The 23,785-nt window shown below is 42.5% G+C and overlaps 1 protein-coding gene across 12 annotated transcripts in view; it reads right to left on the bottom strand.

The window, feature by feature from the left end:
- Window positions 1–23,785, bottom strand: part of CACNA1C (calcium voltage-gated channel subunit alpha1 C) — a 628,485-nt gene that overhangs the window by 194,056 nt on the left and 410,644 nt on the right. For all 12 annotated transcript variants that reach the window (XM_053920870.2, XM_053920869.2, XM_053920860.2 and 9 more), the window contains exon 6: window positions 5,453–5,611. In XM_053920870.2, coding sequence (XP_053776845.1) covers window positions 5,453–5,611 — 159 coding nt within the window. The remainder of the gene's footprint in view (window positions 1–5,452; window positions 5,612–23,785) is intronic.

Here is a 23,785-nt window from a genome sequence, read left to right as displayed (position 1 = left end):
AATTGAAATAAGACTTGATTGATCTAAGAATTGCTATTATGGTAAAATAATAGAGAAATACTGACAAAGTCTTGGTCCCAGCTGGGGAAGGGAATGGTGTAGAGTTAACAGAAGTCTGTGAACTTAAGGACATTGTCTCATACTTGTAGAAATTAACAGTAACAAACAGGACAGACCTCAGTTGTGACAAATAAATGATTGCCTCTAACAACAGTGACAATATGGCCCCAGAGAGAATTTACTTCCAGTTCTTCATTTAGAGATAACGAGTCAGCCAGAATCTTTCCTTGTTGCCTATGTATCAAAGGAATGGCACGTGTCTAGTGCTTCTGGACTGAAGACTGGTAGTTAGTTGGCTCTTCCTCAGTTTGTGGCTTCAGATTTGAAACTTCACTCCCAAGTGGAAGAAGACAGGAAGAGAATATTAACCCTTAACTAAGAGATAATTCTAAAGAGAATGGAGTTGAGCAGCATGGCTGGAAATATATGCTAGATTGTGTCTTCTTGGTTTTTTTCCTTTTTTCTCTTTTTTTAACAGCTTCACTGAAATATAATTTACATTTCTTTCAATCCATGAATGTAAATGTACAGCTCAATTATTTTTAGTAAATGTGTAGAGTTGTGCAGCCATCACCACAATCCATTTTAAAACATTCCCATCATCCTCCAAAATCCCTGTGTGCCTGTTTGCAGTCAACCTGCTCCTGTCCTGTCACCCTGATCTGCATTCTGTCACGATAGCTTTGTCTTTCTAGAAACCCCATATACATGTGCATTTCGCTGTCTGTTTATCTATTCATCAGCTAGTGGGCACTTGGATTGTTTCCAGGTTTGGGCTATTGTGAATAGTGCTGTTTCCTGGCTCATCCTCGGCTGGGTGCTTTAGATTGTACGTGGATGTTTATGTGACCACTGAGGTATACAGGTCCACATCGCTCACTGGCCCCTGAGCTGCCTGAGAAAATGAGCATCCACACCATTTCCCATCTCCAGAGGCTGGCTCCCAGGAGGGCTCCATTCCTGTAGCTGAACTCTAGCAAATTGTTGTGACTTTTGAAATCTTGAAATCTTCGGAGACTTGGATGTGAGCTTAAACAAGAGGAGGCTATAAAAGGATGGAAACTAAAAAGTGAATACCAATCCTAAAGAATTAGATAATAATTACCTAAAAAATTGAGAGTTGAGAGACTGGAAAACCGAGAACCAAAGAGATCATAAACTCTGTTGTGTTCTCGCCCATTCTAGTGACGGTTTTCTAGAATGATGTGTTCAGTCACTGTTATGAAATCGCTGGAATGATATGAAACATGGGGTGAAAAGAGAAATGAAAAACAGGAGACCTGCATCTCTTTTTCTCCTGTTTTGATTTTTAGTGCAATAAAGATGCTATTAATCTTTGCATTGTGATTACTAATCTGTTATCTTTCCCTGTGTTCTCAGTTCCTGATATGAGCAGAAATAAGGAAAACGTGAAGGGTGGCAAAGTGAGTTCTGAAGGAAAACATATTTTGGGTTTTTAAAACTATGATGTTGAAAAGAAACAGCATGAAGAGGAAGTGGTCTCTAATAAAAGAGACAGGGTTGAGATTCAGAAAGATTGCCTAAAGGCTCAAGGGCCACTCTACTATTTTAAGTGTCTTGAACAACAATAAAAAAAAAGATTCAAGAACAATTAAGCAGCAGTGATGATCTGGTAAAAATAGGTATCTATAAAAAGCACTGAAGGGAACACTTTAAAAATGTGAACACACACAAATCAGCAGGTCCTTGCAACATGCACTGGAGAATGAGGGGAAATTAGCTCTAATGGGGAAATGTGTTGGTTTTCCTCTGCAGAGTCATGACGTCCTAGTGAGGGAAAGTCAGAACCTGAGGAAGAAGGAAGAAATAAAGCAATGTAGGTGAAGAGGGGGAGTGTCATTCTGGAAAGTCCAAGTTAAGTTTGCAGTAAAATAATGGCAGCCAGATTAGGAGAGAGTTTAGAAATGCACTCAATGCCAGTAAGACCATGAAATATCAGGAGAATGCCAGTTGGGGGGTCCAGAGAGAAATACGAAAGACAAAATCTATTACTTTTTTAGGACTGAATTTTAAGGAGTGAATAGAATGACAGTGATTTCATTTCTAGGTTTTAGTCAGCCAGTTCTTTGCCAGTCTCAGGAGTAATTATTGTTCTGGGGACACCCATTCAGAGTGACCTGGCTCGAAGCACCATCAACCAGATGGGACAACCAAAAACAAAAGATCCCAGCATATGGTGATGTGTCTGTGGAGGAACAGGGAAGGCACCTTCCAGATGCCTCAAGGATTGTGGAAATAGTGCCTCTTCTGAGACCACCTCTCTAGGGGTGCAAGGGCCGCATACACAGAATAATGGTTCACCTGGCCAGTTCCAGATCTTTCTTTATAGATTTTATGGGAAACATGGCCCAAAATCCAATGCAGTCCAAAATTTACAAGCACATAAAATTCAGTCAGAAAAATAATCTCAAAATGGAAAAACATTCCACTTTGAGGAAAAATATTCCTCAAATTCCACTTTTGAGTGGAAAAACATTTTTCCTCAAAGTGGAATTTGATGTAAATTTCATTAAATATTTTAACAAGGGCTCATAAGCACTTTCATATAATCTAAATTTGCAGAAAATATGATACTTGAATCCAAAGTCTAAAAGTTTTTTTAAAAAATCACCTATTCCAAAGGTGGTACAAAACTCTTCAAAACACACTGGGATTGGTTTCAAAGACTGCAGGTTTTTGGTTTTCTGCTCTGGCTGCACCAAGTATGTCCAGGCTCCTGCACATTTTTTCTCCTCATCAGTGTTCATCACTGTGTTGGTGGAACAGGCCTTGCCGACAGCTGCACCAAGTTCTGTCAGGACAACGGAGTGGCCCCTGGATTGTCATCAGACAGCAGGCTTAGGAGGGAAGAGATAGGTGAGCTTCTGACTGCAGTGTGGAGAGGAAAGGCTCCTGCAGCCAAGTGTCCTCAGTCTCTTTTCCCATCAGGGACTCTGGCTCCACACAGAGAGTGAGGTCACCTTCCCGGTGGAGCTGGTGTGGCTCCCCACTCCGGAACACTTCTCTCATTGTCTGGCCTCAAACAACCTGACTCCCAAGGCTGATGGTCGTGTCCATGATGGAGCTGCCTTCCCTTCTGAACTTGTGGGGTGAAGGTAAAACCCACCACATAAATAATCTGATGCATCTTCTGGTACTTTTCCTGGTCCTGTTTACTATCAAAGATGGACAATAATATGGTTCTATATTGGCCACTGCAATTGGTGAGGCTAGTTCCAGCTTTATCCTAAAAGCAGGGAGGTCACTAAAACTTTTAACAAGTGAGGTGGCTCTTTCACCAGACTGTCCAGCAGCAGCACGGAGCAGTGTCCTGTCCTGTACCTCCCTTTTCTACCATGCCCACCATTCCCTTGCCATGTGTGGCCACTGAAGGCCTCAGCAAAGGCCAGTGACTTCCAAGCAACATTCAGGGTTGCTTGCTAGCACAGGCCCTTAGAGGATCCTGCCACCAGGAGAAAACACACTTTTGCTATTTTCCCAGCAGGATGGTAGAAGCCATGTGCAGTTTGGGCCTTCGCTGAGTGGTATACAGACGCTGGGCCGCAAGGCAGGACTGCCATCTTTGGCTGTATGGCAGGATTTCACCATTTCACTCTCCACCATCTAGTATGTTGCTGGTGAGAGCCACATCATCACCCACTGCTGAATTGATGGGGGTCTTGAGACACAAGATCCCAGTGACTGCCTGAGGAATTTGGGTCAGATGGGTCATCGATCACTTCAGTACAACTGCACAAACTTTAGACACATTACAGTCAGCTTTTAAAAAGGACTTAGAATGAGCTCTAACGAAGCCAAAAAATTAATATAAATGTATTGGTTTGGGGATAGCTACAGATCAAACTGAACATAAGGAAGGGTTTGAACTCAAGGGGAAAATATTATTCATTGCATTATTTGGTATTTCTTAAAGCAAGGCTGGAACCTCAGATTCTAGATAAAATCAAGACCTATTGTTCCAATCAATATTAAAGAGCTTCTGTTCTTTTTTTAACATGATAGTTTATTTTATACAATTATGATCCAAGTAATTTGGAAGTTCTCTCTAGAGTGAAAAAAACGGTCTCCTATTAAACAGGCTCTCCATCAAAAAAGTAAAAACAGTTGTGTGTGTTTATGGGTTTACAGTTTTTCGTTTGTTTTTTGGGGACTGTGGCAGTGACATTGCAAAAACCCAATATATCCAATCAAACCAGGTTATCCACATCAGGTAATTCATTCTGTTTTCTGACTATGAATAATCCATTTTACTCCTTGTTGTATAGATGATGTCCCTTCTCCAGGGCCCCAAAGCAGGAGGGGTCAAATTGAATTTAATTTCTGGGCTGAATGGAAATGAGAAGCAGCAGATGGAGAGAAGTTAGGTATCTTTTAATGCTTCAAATATTCTCCCCTTCTTCACCAAGGTGCCAAAAACTAAGATGCAAGATGTCGTTTGAGGGGAAAAAACCATGGAAATTTACATTAATAACCCCTTGTTGGGGGGTGTATTTTTTCCATCAAGTTTTTATGTTACACTACTTTTTATGTCTGTTTAAAAGCCTTGTCAATTTCCATTTAAATATTTTTTTTAAAGATCAAGCTGAGATTTTAGTAACTTAAGACAGCCGTTTATATTATACCCCATAAGTCAAAACTCTAGACCTACTCAAGGAAGTGCTTAATGAACCAGCATTGCTTGTAAAATATATTGATTTATGGAAGGAGCATGAAGAGCAGAATCTCAAAAAGGAAAGGACTGCGGTAGAGCAGTCCTGAGGAAATCGTGAGGTAGAGTGAAACCTTTTCCTGGAGGAAAGAAGTTTCACTGCTGGCAAGGAGGTGATTCCCCACCCACCATCCTCCTCCCTGCATGAGATATGGGGCCAGGGATTCTGCCTAGAAATGGAGAAGTGGAGAACATTAAGAGCAGGGGAGTCAGGGTCAGCTCCTGAGGACCCAGCCTGCTGGTTACAGGCAAAGCTGTCTTCCTGAAAGGGCTTCTGATGGTAAACAACACTGAAGAATCGACAGAGCAGAGATCTACAGTCCCCAGGATAGTTCTGATTCTTAAATGAACATATTCAAGATTGGCTATGTAATGTTTCTTGAATTGCATAGCTCATTTACACAGTGTTTAATAGTGCTGGACAAAACTTGCATTTAGCTGTTTTAACAGAGATCAATTTTAGCAAAGACAAAAATTTCAAGAGAAAAAAAGAATACCAATCTCTGCCTCTCATTTAACCATGGTATGAAGACATGAGCACTGGAGTGGAGGGGCCTTTCCAGGCACCACTGGTCATATGGCAGTGGTGTCCCTGGATGAATGGAACATAGTGACCACAGAATGAAGCTTCTGGAGAACTGGCTAGCCAGCATCTTCCCTTACCTGCTATGCCTTCCTGGTTGTAGCAGGTCTTATGCATCTTCCCCATGAAGAGCTCCAGGCCAATGATAGCGTAGATGATGATGACAAACAGCACTAGCAGGGCAATATGCAGCAGGGGGACCATGGCCTTGATGATGGAATTCAGAACCACCTGGAGACCTACATCAACATATCACAGACAGTAACAACGGTGAGAACATCAGTTTCCATGTATGGAATCACGTGCTGTCTTGGATGCCATACTGACACTATGTCATGCAATCTTCTTAGCAGCTGTAACAGTGATGTATTACGAGCCTGGTTTTTTAGATGAAGAAACTGAGAGAGCAGAAATCTACATATGGGGTGGCCTGACTCCAAGAATCTCCTAGCAGCATATCCAAATGAAAGGGCTGGCAGGGCTATACTTCCACAGGGAAGAACATGTTGTTTCACCCAAAAGTATTCAATTTTCGAATACCCCAGCTTAGAGACAATCTTCTCCTAGAGCAGTGTCTCACAGCAGAAAGGGCTTGCTTTGACTAGAGACAGCCATGCAAGGACTTACTCATCACTCCAGAGCCTATGGCTGACCCATCTGCTATAAAACAGGTGAGCCTGGTAGTAGTAGATCAAGGGGGTGAGACTTCCTTTGCTGAAGCTGACTCACACCCTTAGGACACATCTGGGTTGTGAGACCTCCCTGAGAGGGCTGAGGAATTAGCTCTGAAAGCACCTTCTCTGGATAACATGAACGGACCTCTCTTCCCACAGATTTCTGACCAGGGCACTTTCCCTCAGGACCCAAGTCTGAAGAACATCATAGCCTTCCATTTGAAAACCCCACTGACTCACGGACATGGACAATAGTGTGGTGATTGCTTGGGAGAAGGGGGTGTAAGGGGACTAAATGGTAATGGAAAAAAATGCAATGAAGATGAAATTTTAAAAAAACACTGAAGGAAGTTTCATTTAACAGGCATGGAATTTCAGTTTGAGAAGATGAACAAAGTTCTAGAGATGGGTGTTGGTGGTGGTGGTTGCACGATGTGAATGGACTTGGAGCCACTAAACTGTGCACTTAAAAATGGTTAAAAAGGTAAATTTTGTTATGCATATATTATCACGATGAAATTTTTTAAGTACTCAGATACCTTAAAAAAAAGTAAATGAAAAACTCTATTTAGAACATGGGTCTTGTCAGTGTACCCCAGAGGTACACAGGCTTGTACTCTTGGCTTCTGGGGAGAAGGACCCCCTCGCTTATAACCTCAACCATAAATAACACACCAAGAATGCTCCTCATTTTTTTTAAAGATTTTACTTATTTATTTTCAGAGAGAGGGAAAAGGAGAGAGAAAGATAGGGAGAGAAACATCGATGTGTGAGAGAAACATCAGTGGGTTGTCTCTTGCACGCCCCCTACTGCGGACCTGGCCAGCAACCCAGGCACATGCCCTGACTGGGAATCAAACCAGTGATCCTTTGGTTCATAGGCTGGCACTCAATCCACTGAGCCACACCAGCCAGGGCATGAATGCTCCTAATTTAAAGGGGATTTTGCATTTTCATTTGCAAATGCCAAGGAAGGGGTCACAAGCAAGTCACCTCCAGATTACCTCTAATCCTAAGAAAGTTTTCTGTCAACAGTGAGTGCACCAAGTCTTCACATCCTAGGAGAGATCTAGGGGAAAGGCAGGCTCTCCTTCCCTACATCTAGCCAGCTGTGCAGAAAATCCGTGGGCCACCTCTGACACATGTATAATAGGACACTCCCCTCTGACTCACACCACAGAGGGCACTTTCAGTGTTGCTGACTTTCCCACCCCCACCGCGGACATCGTTCCACATCTCTAGGTATGGGAAGCTTCACCTTTGTATTCACCCACCGCCCTCTTCCCTGGATAAACAAAGGCTGGGTTGCCACTCCCCAGACTGCAGGGCAGTCACTGGCACTTTGTAACCTGGTGGAGTGGTTTTCACAGGGCTAATTAGAAGAATTCTTCCTAGCTATAGCCAAGCTGGGAGAGAAAATATAAATAAATAAATAAATAAATAAATAAATAAATAAATAAATAAATAAAAGAAAGAGAAAAGCTGGAATAATTTTACCTGTGGAATTAAGGAGTGCTTTGCAGCCTCCCATTAGAACAAGATGTTTTCAGATCCAAATGATTCCGTTAATTAGCAAGTTGTACACGCATTAGTGGTCAAGGGTAAAAGGCCATGAGAAAGTTGAAAACTGAACCGCAAAGCAACTTTGAGAGGTGTCTGCTGCAGGGAGAGCTCACTAAGGGCTACTCACAGAAAGGGGAGGGAACCCCATCTGGGCTACCCAGGCTATGAGGGGCCTTTGCCATCAGGCCTTCAGTGCCAGGGCCTCCGATGGCAAGAAAATACTGGGAGACATAGGATGGGAAACTCTCTCTTGTGCCACAGCCAGAGAGTCTGCTCTTAGAATCAAGACTGAATCCTTCTCATGCCCTACAAGGCCCCAGAGGGTCCCGTCCACCCACATCTCCACCCACTTCCATATCCTGGCCCTCACTCTTTGGACTCCTGGTTAAACAGCTTTTCTTTGAGACTCAAATATGACATACTTCTCTCTCTACCCAGCCGTCACAATGCTGTTCCCTCAGCTATAACGCTTTTCCACCATTCCCTCCTCCTCAGCCTTTGGCTTTCAGCCCAAGCGTCTCTCTTCCCTGGGATCCTTCCTCAAACTCCCAGACCAGGAGTTTCCTTTCTTACATGTCTTCTTGGAACCATTTCCTTTCCTTTGGAACATTAGTCTCAGTTTGGAATTATATGTTCATTAAGTGTTTTTTTTTTTTTAACATTTGCATCTGTCTCTCACATGGGTGTGAGTTTTGTGAAGATGGGAACTGTCCGTTCTTTGCACCAAGGCTAAGGCTTAGCTTGCGGCTGAACACACAGCAGGTACTCAGTAAGTGTTAGCTGAAGGAATGACACCCAATCCAAGGAAACACTGCCGCTGTCCTGGAGCTCTGTTGGGCTTTGCTGCAATGAGTGTGCTGGATAGTCAGGGATGTGAGCGGCCAGGAAGTTCCTGAGGCTCTCAGACTCAGGCAGAGACTCCTGCGAGGGATGCAAAGAAGCCAAAAGGAAGTCACAGCACACTGGGGGCTTCCTTTCTGTCACAGGGATGCTACAGAATTCCTAAAGAGTGCTGGTCCCCTGTCTTTTGTCTCAGTTGGTGGATACCCCACCCACCTGGGCACCCAGGGTAGGAGACAGATCTCCCAGACTCCTCCCTCCATCAATGACCAAGACCTATCAGTTTTATTCTGAAGTGTTATAGACAAGTTAAATTATTTTCACTATATAAATAACATGCTAAATACAGAAAAAATGGAAAATACTTATTATAGAGAAATTGGAAAACAATAGGGAACAAAAAGAGAAGGAAATTACCCATTATCCTATCACCCACACATAATCAGTGTTAGCCTTGTGGTATATTTTTTGGACATTTAGGCCCATGACTCATTTTCCTCCTCTCTATCCCTTTGGTGTTCATTATTTGGTTAACTGGTCTCCCCACATTTAGTTTTGCCCAATCTTCATGCCACAGTCAGAATGCTCTACTAAAGCACACATTGGAGCACGTTTCTCCCCTACTGAGTCTTCCAATGAGTCCCATCATCTACAGGTAACATTCACCTGTCTCCTGGAATCAGATTTGACCACATCTGATTCCAGTTAATACCGTATTCCAGTAATATACCAAACTGTCTGAACTGTGAGTGCAGTTCATGCCTCCCTATCTCAGCAAATCCTGTTCCCCATGCCTAGAATGCCATTCCCTGACTAACTAAGAGCCCCCGGAGCCTCGCCTCACCTCTGCATCAGTGCATAGTAGTGACTCAATGCACACAGAGCTAAATCACAGGTTGCTCTCAGAAGTCAGAAACCTCAATGACGAAGGAGTTTGAAACCATGTCATTTGATGCCCTTACGAAGGAACTAAGGGTATATTGTCAAGAAAACACAAGACTATGAAATGGAAAAAAGTACAGGCGGGGAGAGTGATATCAATGATTTTCACATGATTTAAGCTGTGGTTTTGAGGTAGAGGAGTTAGATGAATTCTGCATAACCATAGGGATGGAACTAGGACCAACTAGGATTTGGGATCAACAAAAATAAAAACTGTCCAAGAAACAGACTTATGTGAAGGTGGCATGGCCTGCCTTAAGAGGCAGTAGGCTCCCCATTCTCATAAGTAGTCAACTATTGACTAAATAAGCTCTTGGAGGAGATGCATTGGTAGGGATTCAGCCATGGGTAAAGGATTTCCCTGGCATACCAAAGCCCCTATACCCTCACTGACATGTTCTGAAGACTTACCATGGGTCATGTGCAGCTCTCAAAACTCTACCTAGATTATTCTACTTCCTCCTGGCAACAACCCTATGGATTAGGTACAATTATTAATCATATTTTACAGTTGAAAAAAGTGAGTCCTAGTGAGGTTCAATGGCCTGTCCATAGCTGCACAGCTGGTGACTGGTGGCATGGAGTTTAGTACCAGGTGGCATGGCTCCAGAGCCTATGAGCTTCCCTGTGACCTATACACTGTGATTCTCAGCCTCTATGATCTATGTCTATGAAGCAGTCACACAGGCTTACAACATTTGCCAGGAAGGTGTAGGAGCCTGCTCCCTGCTTCCAGGAGAGCCTAGATGTTTCCAAGGCTAGTCCCAGGAAAGGCCTCACATTTCTGCCTGCTTTTCTCACAGCCAGCCTGGGATAGCAGTAGCCAGGCTGGTGTGGGAAGGCATGGAGCCAGGATTTCTTCTCGCCAGTCTATTATAAGAATTTGGGTCTCCAGACCTGGATACTTGATAGCTTCTTCCTGGAACTGGCTCACAGCTGTCCCACACACAGTTTCTCCAGCTCAAGTTCTAATTTGGAAAACACAGTGACATTTCTCCACCCAAGTTTTCTCCTCAGACAGGTCATGCGTATGGCTGATAAGCAATTGCTAGGCCCTTCTTCAGGGCTGGCTGATCACATTGGTGGAAGTAAATGAGCCCTTGATAAGCCCAGTGAAAGAGCTGTTATCAAATGCCCTGTGAACACAAGATCATAAGGCTTACATATATGACGATTCTATTTTCCTCGCCCGAAATCAGGATACAAGACCTGACAAATACACAAGTACTTATGGATAGAATATTTGATATGAAAACTATACTGGAAAATCTGAAACATTCAGTTCCACAGAGATTAACATGTAATCTAGAAATCCAGTCTCTACTAATTTGCAGTTCATGTCAGGTGACCTCCTCCTCTTGGTGGATGGAAAAACTACGTAATGCCTGGTTGCCAGACCTTCCAGGGAGATGGGCTTTGGGAAGTGGCACCATTAAATGCTGGAATTAGAAAAAGGGCAGAGATGGAGCTTAGCTAACATATAACTTTTCCTGTTCTTCCTCTTATATTGCTGTAAGGCGCTCTGGACAAATGCATTTCCTCTGGGGTCCAACTTGAAAATTCCAGGCTACGAAAGATTTCTAGGATCTGTAATATATCATTCTGTTTTTCCTTAAAATATCAAGGGAAACCACCAATTATGGAAAGCAAAACCTGGTATCTGCCTTTAAGATAGTGTTGAAATTACCCTGAAAAAGGCCAGATGGACTAGAGCTGGTGCTTCCACATTTGTTACAGACAGTCCCCATGATGCATGCATGGCTGAGGACACATTACATTCTTTTGTTTTATTAAAGAGCATCCCACCAAGCCTTGCTTTTGGCGATGAACTATTCTGCTCTGAGCCCCAGCAGTAATATCAGGAAGGAGTTTGAAAATTACTTTATGAGTAAGAGCCTGAGAAAAAAGAATGAGAACTTACCGGAGCTGAAAGGTAGTATGCAGAAGTGTGTTCTGGTCAAGAGCTCTGTTCTTTTCATGCAAACTCTACTCCCATAGTTCCCTCTTTAAATTCAAATTTTAAGTCATTCTGGTATGGAATGGGAGGGGAAAGGGAGAAGTAATTGAAGAGCCCCAAATTGGAGATCTTTGCTAATGTTAGTTTGATTTCACTGTTCAGATTCTACATTGACTTACAGCTTTTTTGTTGGTGGCAAGGAATGTACATTTCATATTCCCAGCTATTCAGTCTCCAAGGTTCCAGACAAGCATTAGGAAAGCAATAAAAATGATCAAGGAGGTCTGATCACAGAATCCATAAGGAAACAATGCTGCAAATGACTGAAATAGGAGAAGAGAAGTTTGGGCTTAGTGTGGTGGTGGTGCTGGATACAAGCTTCTTATAGATGGAGTCAAAGTTTGTCAGAACAGGGAGAGGACTCTGTTATCACCCAACTTGACGGCTTTATTTTCACTCCTTCAAAGGGTGCTAATTGAGCTATATTGTATGGGCCACCTGCTGTGACAAAGGTGGGGATACTGTGGGGAATAAAAGGCCCCCAGGCCTTGCCCTCACAGAGCACTTAATGGAAGCCAAACATTAATCAAATAATCACACAACTGATACATGATTATGAGCTCTGCTAAGATCTTTAATGGAACAGAAGGGGATCATAAGGGTCCTCCTTTAGCACTGAGGGTAGAGAAATTCTTCCTCAGGAAGGAAGGTGGAGGCCAAACAACAAAGATGAAGAGGACCTGGCCACGTGAATGGGCAGGAAGATGGGTCTAGGGGGAGGTGGCTGAAAGTTCCAGGTGAGGACAGTTGCCCAGATGATTTTGGGGACTCATGGGAGACCCACAACTCCTCCCTGCCAGCCTCATGCTTTTCCCTTGTCTTTGCTCTGCCTCTTTAAAAAATGAGCAAAAGGAGATTGGGAAACCAGTTTACTGCTTCTGTACAAAGTCTGAGGAAGCAGAAATCAATTTCACTTTCAGAGGAAACAATTCAGAAATCACATGAGAAGGGTTCTCCTAACAACTGCCTCATTTGTGAAATGGAGGAAATAATCCCCATCCTGCGTGGCAGAGGGAGGCAGAACTAGGCCAAGAGGTCTTTACTACCGCTGGCTTTGGGGGTCACCTTTATCACCATGCTCCCGGCTGTCTCAAGCCAACTGGAGAGCCATGGCACCACCTACAATGCTGCCACACAGCAAGCCTGCATGGAGAGAGATGTCCTGCTAGCCTCAAGCCTGGAAAAAAATGTTCAAAAATGGGACCACACCATTCCTGAAGCAGTCGGTTTTTCCCAATGAAGTTACTGGTGGTGTCACTGCTGACTCAGAACTCTGCAGTGTGTCAGGGCTATCGTTAAGAAGACACATGTCCACGTCCAGGACTGGGGAGGATTCAGGACAGCCCTCCCTAGGACATGCCCAGGAGTTTAGACAACAACTTCCTGATTTCAGCTGGCTGTCCTCTCCCTGCAGAATGGTGGCCAGAAAAACATACTAATAATCCAGAAGTCTGATTAGCTGCATGAGGATTAACTGAGAGGCTGACCCACCAAAGCGAGTTATACCTTCCATATTAACCAAATTCAAATGAAATGATAAAATCACTACATAGTGAGCCAACTCTAAGCTTCCTCACCAGCCTCTCCTTGGACTTGGATGCTGTCTGAAAGAAATGTATTCCCATTAAAACAGATGCTCAAGTAAAGAACATTGCTTTTACCACATCCATTCAGCCCCCTGGACCTCACTCTACTTGAACCTGGGCCACTGACTTTGAGAAAGTGTAGAAGAAATACCAACCAGGAGGGGAATCTACAATGAGGCTTTCCTTCTCCAGGTCCCTTCTCTTTCTAAGTCTGCCCTGACAGAAATGCCATCAGAGGAGTGCCCCCTTCCCAATGTACAGAAACCAGCAGACCCAGATGTACTGGTTTCTTAACCTCTTCCTCTAGGGGTTAAGGTTGCCTTTCTCCAGTGCCACAGACAGCTATGCATCCCTCACTTGGGAACATTCAGAGCACCTAAGAAGTATCCCGTGAGTTAGCATGGGCAGTAGGAGAAAAGGGGCAGTGCAGTGCAGCGGTTAAAGCACAGGGACCCCTGGAGCCAAATCACTGGGCTGAATTCTGCCTCTACCACTTCTCAGCTGGGTGAACTTGGACAAGCTATTTGACATCATCTTAAAGTGAGGATGATGACAGTACCTACCTTACAAAGTTGCTGAGGGGATTAAACAAGTTAATTTATGTAAAGTGCTCAGAACAATGGCTGGCCCATAGTAAATGCCATTATTATTGTAAGTGTGGTGAGGCTACAGGTGGAACCCTAAAGTAGTGAACATGCATATGGGATTAACAACATCTGGGATTTTTTTTAAATGCAGGCTTAGAGTTGGTCCCTCTGGGGTGGGGCCCGAGTTCTGCATTTATGACCAGGCCCCAGGTGACACTGAAGTTGCCATTCCACAGACTGAACTTTGGGTGCAAGGCCATAGAGCTCTCCAGTCATGCTGGGAGGCCACAGTCTCGTGTGGCCCAACTGAGGTCTGTGGTGCTCTTAAGCACTCAGTGGATTTAAACTGGAGCGGGTGATCCTTGACACAGCACTCTCGTCAGGTAATTTGTATAATTGGTAAAGCATGTGAAGCCAATGTTGGATACAGAAAATGTCACAGTCTAACTGGTATGAGGGTCCTACAGGGTCATGTACTAAAAGTTTTACTTTACGAGTCAACTTTAATTTTTTTCTAAACACATGATCACTGCAGAGGGCAAGAGAGGGACATATGCCTACACTGCACCACTGGGGAGCAGAAGTGATGGATGCTAGCATCTCTCCTTCTAGCTACAATAAATTTAAGCTCCAACAGAGTGATGGAAGGGACTCTGGCAATCACAACCCACTGCTGCAAGGGTAGGTGCAGCTTGACATCAATTTCTCCCTCCTGACAGTGGGCCTGTAGCCTGTATCATTACCACTGTTACCAAGCTAATACCCTTAAATGTTACTTACTGCCTCCAACTGGCAAAGCCACGCCTTTGCAGTGGCCATTACAAACTCTATTCTCTCCTTGTCTCCATGACAGTGTGCAGTTTTAGTTTTTTCAACTCTATAATTAGTTCTTTGCCTCCTTCTTTCCCGCCCTCCCTTCTGGACCTCTTTTAGTCTGAGGAATATTACAAAGACAAAAAAGATGAAGTCCCTGCCCAAGAGGAGCTTTCAGCTACATGGAGAGGCAGACATGAGAACAGCTGATTGCAGAAGAAGGTGATAATGCTCCTAAGAATTTGTTCAAAGACTGTGAAAGCAGCAAGGAGGGAGAGACTACCTTAACCTGGGAGAGTAAGATAAAAATTCCAGTGGAATTATGTCAGAGGTGGGGGGAAGGTTCTTTCTGCCCTTTTATTTGGTTAATATTTTACCCTTTGTGTCTCTTTCTCTAAACTCTCCCTTTCTCAGGAATTTGATTCACTTGACTCCTTCATGAACTTTCAATAGTCACCATTATAAGTGAGTCTAAATTTGCAATACATTTTTTTTTGTCCTCTGTTTTGAGTAGTTCAAAACAGAGTAGCTCTACAAGCTACCAGATATTTCTACTGGGTTGTCCTACCATCTCCTTATCCTCAAGAAATCTAAATCTGAACTCACAGCCTTCTCCCTACAACTGGTCCCCACAAGACTCAAATGGTCCCCACAGACTTGGCAGTCCCTCTTGCTTACTTCCTCACCAAATTCCAGCAATTCTCCATCCACATCATTTGTGGTATCTGCTCTTTCCACAGAAGCCACTGCTGTCCTTGCTGTCTCCTGTCTGGATTGGTAAACTGGGCTTCCTGCTTCCAGTGCCCTGCCACCCCAACCCATTCTGCACCATTACTTCATTGCTTGTCCTAAAAATGCCCTGATCAGAAACCCCTCCTACATGATCTGCACATAGTAGGCACTCAAGTTAATTTATAGAAAGAATAAAACCAAGTTATAGATATCAGACAGTAGAAATGCATGGGAAGAAGAGCCATCTGTGGAGAGGACCATCCTGAGAGGAGCTGTGATACCAGCCCAAGATGACCTACAGGGAAGGATCTCAGGACATAAAACCCTGACTTCACCCTCCTCCCTCCTGCTGAGCCCCTGCTCTGTTCCCCATTGAATGGAACCAACTGGAAGCCATAGAGCAAGGCAGCCTTTTGATGTAGTCCATATGGTCAGCCCCCCTGGCCAGAGAGCAGAGTGAAGAAGGATGGAGGGTAGAGATGGTGGGGAAAATGGAACAATGTAGGGGACACAGAACAATGAGCTCAGAGTAGTGTGCAAAGAAGCATCATTGGCTCTCTATGTGCCACCATCACCATTCCATAAACCAGGAGGAATTACCCTGAGTTTTATGAGCAAGAAGTGCCCTCCTTGGGAGGGCAGTTAGATAAATGTCTTTTGTCTCTAACTCACTAGCCAACTCTGGGTCCTCATATTCAAAAGCCATATGTGACTAGAATCTACGAATGAATTTTCTTATCAGCATGTGTGGTTGTGACTACCATCATCATCGTTGTCATCATCATTGTCATCACCATCGCTGTCATCACTATCATCAGGTTGTGACTATTGACTTATGCTTCCTTCTGATCTGCACGAACCAGTTTTGACTGGCTAGAAATTGGAGGTAAGAAGAACCTCATAGATGATGTTTTCTGCCTTCATTTGGCTAATGGAGAAACAGACAATAGTTTCACAGGCTTAATGACTTTCAAAAGAAAATAAATCTAGAAATAGAAAGAAGGCAGTTCTCTCTTGGGTTAAAGAGTAAGCTTGTCACAGTGAGGGTCAAGGGTGCCTGAAGCATTTTCCTACCGGAAGAGAGTCTTCCTATTAAGGGGAGAAGAACTCTTTGCCTGGAATGGTCTCCTGCAGTCTCGTGGTTTTTTGTTTTTGGTTTTTTTTCATGTTCTTATTAAAATGTCCTTATTCATTAGAGGCTTTCATTTATTTTTAATTGAACCTTTCCATGTTAATAAATTTCTGTATCCCACAAGTGGTTTAATGAACATTAAAGGAGGTTGTTGTCCTAGGGAAGACACGGTAGATACTCTGTTGCCTAATAAATTTAAAACTATGAGAGTAATTAAAATATCAACCTTCATATTGAATTGATTTTTTGTAATTTGGGGGGATGAGAAAAAATAGAACTCCTGATATTAGAAAAAAAATAAAAATGGCAAAATGGAGATAAGATGATCCAAAACAAACAGCAGTAATGATAATATTGGCTTCCTCTCTGGTGGATTCAGTATATGCTTTACATACATCATTTCCTTTCATTATTTGACTATCTTGATAAAGATAAATGAACTGAAACTGATAACTTGTCCAAGATTATACCTCATAAATGCTGGAGCCGGAGTTAAAAGTCAAGCCAACCTTACTTTAAAACCTCCACTCTTAACCACTGTCCTGGCAAAATGGCAAATATACTACCCTACTTCCTGACCCTGTGCCATGGCAGATGTTGTTATTAATCATGGTCTCTCTCCCTCTGGCCCCAGAAAGGGCTTTATAATCCTTCTTAACAGTGTATCTCCCATGACAACACAAATTCACTGGAGGTGATTGGATCATGATGTGGCACCCTCTGTGCCCCTGCCCTACTGGTGATAAACTGTATCTTTTGATGATGGGCAGAATAGGAAGCAGACCTCTTTTGGCATCTACTATGATATTGATGCCTAGATCTGAACTTTTCCTTCTTTAAAAAAACTTCCTGATAAAAAATTTGTGAGACATAATATATGCAGATGCATAAAAGAAAGATGTTATAGTGTATAATTTATCACAAAACAGCTGTGTAACTATCACAGAGGTCAAGAAATAGAACATTGCCAGCTCCACGGAAGCCCCACTCATGTCCCTTACTGGGCAGTGCCCCTTCCTACATCAAGATAGCCACCAGATTATACTTAAATAACAAGATAAAATGTAATTCACCACATTAATAAAAACTCATGAATCTGTCAATAGATTTAGAGAACACCATTTCATAAAATTCATAATTTATTTCCCAATCATTTATATTCTTTTTCGTATTTCCCATTCTTTTGATTCTCTATGCATGATTTTCAATATTTCCCCCCAATCTCTCTATAGTCCAATACTTCTGGTTTTAGTTATGCCAAGTCTTCTTTTTCTATCCATTCACTGCATTTTTCATATTTACTATTGTATTCTTAATTTCTAAGATTTGTATATGGCTCTTTTCCATATCTTCTGGTTCCTGTGGGGCCCAGTGGTGCAGTCTCCCCGGTCACCTGAGCTGGGTGCTCCAGGTGGCTCCTATGTGCATTGTGTATGCCTTCCTGTTATAGTTGAACCTGAATTGCTGTTGCCACATCAGTGGGAGGGACCTTCCCTCAGGCTGACTGGCTATGAGGAGTGGGTGTGATTATAACAGACAAGCTATTCTGCATGGACTGACACCATGAAGCAGGATTCTTTTAAGTAGGGCTCTGGTGCCTGATGAGTCCACCCTTTGGATGTGTTGTGTGTGGAACTGGCTCAGTGGTACTCTGGTGTGATCTGAAGCCAGCCGCCAGGGGTGTTGGTTTAAGTCCTTCTTGGGAGGGTGTCTGGTGCAGGCCAAGGTCAGCAGCTGCCTGTGCCCAGCCAGGGTCACCCAGTAGGAGATACAAAATGATTTGTAGAATGTTGCCACCTGTTCTGGGCTTGGAGGTACCTAGGAGAGGCCAACCTGTGAACTGAGGCATGCTGCTATTAGTGCCAGGCTTGGGGCTGCTTAACAAGAGGTACAGGGCATGCTGAGGCTAGATGCTGCTGATTGGGGTTTGGGAACCTTTGAGAGATTTTAGGAAAGTCTGTGATATGAGCCAAGACAGGCTGTATAGGAAGGCTGCAGAAAGAGGTTTGCACCAGCCTACAAGCTAAGAGGGGTAGGGCCCCAGGGAATCACCAACAGAATGAATGGTGTTAGCCAATGGAACAGAAAGCTCGAATTTGTTGCCTACATGTGCCTGCCAGCTCTGTGGGGTTAAGGTTCAACAAAGGGAATGTTCCTTGATTGCCTGCCTCTGGTGGCCAGGGGCTTGCATTCCTGGGTCCCACAGCACTATAATAATCAGAAAGACAGTTCTTGGCAGGTTAGCAATCCCCCTTCAGAGTACTACACAGACAGCAGACTAAAACTATTTCTTTGTCATGGAGCTCCAGCCTGAGAGGCAAACTTCATGTTTGCCATGCATTTAGAAGCTATGGATGTGCTCTCAGGGAACATAGGCTGGTGGGTGCCATCTCTGTTCTCCCTGGCTCACTATAGCTTCCTGGTACCTCCCCCAAAAGGAACTTATACACTAGTCTGAAGCCCCAGTTTTTGCAACTGTCACCCCAGCAACACCTCCAGATTGTCTGTACTGGAAGCCAGAAGTTTTTATGATTGTGGTCCCACAAGACAGTGTATATTTGCATACTTTAAAAGCTGATACATAAAGGTCTGGCTTTCAATCTGCCTGAAACTAGGTGCTAAGATCTCTCTCTTTGGAATACTGACAAATCTTGGTACAACCTCGACAACTGGGACTTATCGAGAATAAATCAGGCTGCTTAAAACAGTCACAAAGTTTTAAGAGACAACCAAAGCTAGAACTAGGTTGAAGATAAAAGTTATCTCCTACACAAGGACACTCCTTCAACACTGGGAGAGGTAGCTGCTAATAAGTAGAAACAAACTCAAAGACTCATGTAAAATAAAGAAGCAGGGGAATGTATTCCAAATTAAAAAAAAAAAAAAAGATAAAACCTCAGGAGGAAAAAACCAATGAAACAGAGATAAGTAACTTACGTGATAAAAATTTTAAAGTAGTGGTCATAAGGATGCTCACTGAACTTGGGATAAGAATGGATGAACACAGTGAGATCTTCAACAAAGAGAGAAACTATAAGAAAGTAACAAACAGAAGTAATAGAGTTGAAGAACACAAGAAATGAACTGAAAGCTATGCTAGAAAGGCAGACAGCAGGCTAGATGAGACAGAAGAAAGGATCACTGATGTAAAACACAAGGGCAGTGTAACTCATTCAAATAGTACAGTAAAAAGGGAAAATAGTTTTTTAAAAGTACAGATAGGTTAAAAGATCTGTGGAACAACATCAAGGAGAATAAAATTTTAATTATAGGGGTCCCAGAAGAATAAAGAGAAAACTGTAGAAAACTTATTTAAAGTAATAATGGCTGAACACTTTCCCTGAAGAAGGAGACAGACATCCAAATCCAGGAAGCCCTGAGAGTTTCAAATAAGATGAACCCAAAAAGACCCACACCAAAACATGTTATAATTAAAATGTCAACAGTTAAATACAAAAAGGAAATCTTAAAAGCAGTTTATTAGAAAATCAACTTACTACATACAAGGGAACACCCATAAGACTATCAGGAGATTTTTCAGCAGAAACTTGGCAAAATAGAAGTGAGTGGCATGATATATTCAAAGTGCTAAAAGAAAAAAATTTCAACCAAGAATACTTTATACAGCAAAGTTATTCAGAATTGAAGAAAAAACTTACAAAAAAGCAAAAGCTAAAGGAGTTCATTAAAACTAGACCAACCTTACAAGAAATGTTAAGGAAACTTCTTTTAGCTATAAAAGAAAGGACATTAATTAGTAATAAGAAAACAAAAAATATATAAATATCTAACTGGTAATGGTAAGTATATATATATATGTGTACATATATATGTACATAGATAGTGGATTAATCACTTATAAGTTTAGTATGAAGGTTAAAACACAAAAGTAGTAAAAATAACTATAACTAAAATAATCGGTTAAAGGATACACAAAGTAAAAAGATGTACAATGTGACACCAAAAACACAAAAAAACGGGGTGAAGGAGTAAAAATGTGGAATTTTAAAATACATTCCAACTTAAGTGGCTATCAACTTAAAATGGGTATGTATACTGTTACACATGAGCCTCATGGTAATTACAAAGTGAAACCTATAGTAGATACACAAAAGAAAATAAGAGACAAATCTAAGCATAACAGTAAGGAAAGTAATCAAAGAACAAACAGGAAGAACAAATCAGGAGAAAGAAACAGGAAGTACAAAACAGGCAGAAAACATTTTTAATGGCAATAAGTACATACCCATCAATAATTACATACAATATAAATGGACTAAACTCTCCAACCAAAAGCCCAAGAATGGCTGAATGGTTTGTTTTTTTTTTTAAAGACTCCCTTCAGATGTAAACACACACATAGATTGAAAGTGAAGAGATGGAAAAAAATGTTACACACAAATGGAAACCAAAAGACAGCTGGGTTAGCTACACTTATATCAGACAAAATAGACTACAGGGGTGTCCAACCTTTTGGCATCTCTGGGTGACACTGGAAGAAGAAGAGTTGTCTTGGGCCACACATTAAATATATTGTGACCCGTAATCACAAAAACATCTCATAATGTTGTAACTAAATTTACATTTTTGTGTTGGGCTGCATTCACAGCCATCCTTGGCTACATGTAGTCCGCGGGTCACAGGCAGGACACCCCAGTCTTTGTAAAACACAGACCGTTATAAAACAAAAAGAAAGGCATTATGTAATGTTAAAGGGGTCAATCCAAAAGAGGATGTAACATTTGTAAATATTAATTCACTCCAAATAGGTGAACCTAAGTACATAAAGTAAATATTAATAGACCTAAAGGGAGAAAGCAACAGTGACACAATAATAGTAGGGGTTTTAATACCCTACTTAAATCAATGTATAGATCATCCAGACAGATAATCAATAAAGAAATATTAGCCTTAAATTACATTAAATCATATAAACTTAAAAGATATACACAGAACATTCCATCCAAAAACAGCAGAATATACATTCTCCTCAAGTGTGCATGAAGCATTCTCCAGGACAGACCATGTGAGGCCACAAAACACGTCTCAATAATTAAGTAAGATTAAATCATATCAAGCATTTTTTCTGACTACAATGGTATAAAATTAGATATCAAGTATAAGAAGAAAAATGGAAAAATCACACAGATGTGGAGATTAAACAATGTGCTACTGAACAGCAAACAGGTAAATTAAGAAATCAAAGTAGAAGTCAAAGTATACCTTAAAACAAATAAAAATGGAAATACAACTTACCAAAATCTATGGCGTACAGCAAAAGCAGTCCTAAGAGAAAAATTCATAGCAATACAGGCTTACCACAGGAAACAAGAAAAATCTCAAATAAACAATCTAACTTTACACCTCAAGAAACTAGAAAAAGAACAAACACAAGAAAGAAATAACAAAGATCAGAGAGAAAATAAATGAAAAGAAACTAAAAGGACAATAGAAATGATCAATAAAACTAAGAGCTCTTTCTTTGAAAAAATAAACCAAATTGACAAATTTAGCTGAACTCCTCGAGCAAAAAAAGAGAGAGTTCAAATTAAAAAATCATACATGAAAGACAATTTAATACTTATCCTTCTCAAATGCTTCAAAAGAAAAAAAAACTGAAGAGAAGTGAATACTTCCAAACTCATTTTATAAGGCCAGTATTATCTTGATACCAAAACCAGAGAAGGACACCACAAAAATAAAGAAACTTACAGGCCAATATCCCTGATAAGCACATGCAAAAATCCCAAACAAATATTAGTGAACCATTTAAATAATACATTAAAAAGATTATACACCATGATCAAATTGTACTCATTCCAGGAATGCAAAAATCATTCAACATCAGCAAATCAATCAGTGTGATACACCACAGTAACAAAATCAAGGGTAAAAATCACACACAATCATCTCAATAAATGCAAAAAATATGTTGGGAAAATTCAACATCCACTTTCAATAAAAACTCTGAACAAAGTAGGTAGAGAGGTAACAAACCTCAACATAAAAAAGGCCATATATAACAAACCTACAGCTAATATCATACTTAATGGTGAAAACTGAAAGTTTTTCCTCTAAAATCAGAAACAAGAAAAATTGCCCATTCTTGCTACTTTTATTCAACATAGCATTGGAAGTCCTAACAAGAAAAATAAAAGGCATCAATATTGGAAAGTAAGAAGTAAAACTCATTGATGACATGATTTTATATATAGAAAACCCTAAAGATACCAGCAAAAAAAAAAAAAAAAAACTGTTAAAACTAATAAGCAAATTCAGTAAAGTTGCAGGGTACAAAATCAACATGGAAAATATATTAGAAAGATATTAAGAAAACTATCCGGACTCGGAAGATGGCGGCAACATAGGTGGGAGCAGAATTCACTTCCCCTCAGTGCCAGGGAAATACCTAGCTGATCTGAGGAGCAGAGCGAACAGCCAACAGTACTCCAGCATATACGAAGATTAGAGACCAAAGATAGAGGACACTGAAAGATCTGACGGTAAGAAGAGTGCTCAAGGACAATAAGGTCCCCGGGACCCGGGACCGCGCGGTACAAGGGCTGCAGAGGCGCCAGCTCTGGCGCAGGGGCTGCTGCAGGAGTCCTGAGAGAGGGCCAGGCTGCGCTGTGAGCAGCCAGGTGCTTGATTGGACCAGGGGGGCTTGAAAAGGAGGAATTTCTCAAAAAGAAAAAGAAAATAGAGACACTCAGGGGCTAGTTAGAGAACTCTCGGTGGTGGCCGAGGCCCCTGGCGCCCCTCCCCTCTCCACCCCTGGACTGCGAACGGGGAACGCGGGATAAGCAGCACCGGCGCTCACCTGAGGTCCGGTTGCGCGCGGTAGCGCGCGCGCAGATTAGCGAACGGGGCCCGTACATGAAACCCCGGAGGGGCGCCCACACCTGAAACCTCCGAGATCTTTTGGAGCAGAGACTAGCTGCTCCACCCACAGACCCAAAACCTCGGAACCGAGGACCGCGTGATTCGGTCCCAGGGCGGCCCCGCCCACCCGAGAGTCTCAAGCCCCGGACAGCTGGATCGGGCCCCCAAGCGTAGAGCCTCTGGCTCGGCGGCGGGCTGCGCGCTCACCAAGCGTAGGGCCGGCTGGATGCGCACTTCCCAAGCACAAAGGGGCTGGCGAGAGACGTAACACCAAGGCGGCTGAACCAGCAGTTTGCGGCGCGCCAGCCTCCCTAGCCTGGGCGGCTCGATCGGTCGGCCGGCTGCGCGCTCAGAGCCCAAATAACGTCACAAACCCGAAGCGGCTGGATTCCCCTGCTGCGCGCGCACGCGTCCGGAGCCAAAGCGGCTGGAGCGGCCACTCGAGAGTCCCAAGAACAAAGCTGCTGGATTGGCTGATCAACGGCCTGATTGCCTGCCAGGGACCACACCTACAAAACAGTGAAGAGTGTGACCCAGGAAGGAAGAAAAGTGAAACCAATCCTTCCAACCACCGCCTCCCGTTGCACAGACAGGACAACAGCAGAAATAACCTGAACGGTTTAAAGCCAACAGAAGATTTTTTTT

The sequence above is a fragment of the Desmodus rotundus genome, chromosome 3 (genome assembly GCF_022682495.2).
Source record: "Desmodus rotundus isolate HL8 chromosome 3, HLdesRot8A.1, whole genome shotgun sequence".
Taxonomy (NCBI): domain Eukaryota; kingdom Metazoa; phylum Chordata; class Mammalia; order Chiroptera; family Phyllostomidae; genus Desmodus; species Desmodus rotundus.
The sequence above is the reverse complement of the archived record's forward strand: the minus strand, read 5'-3'. Positions and strand labels throughout refer to the sequence as shown.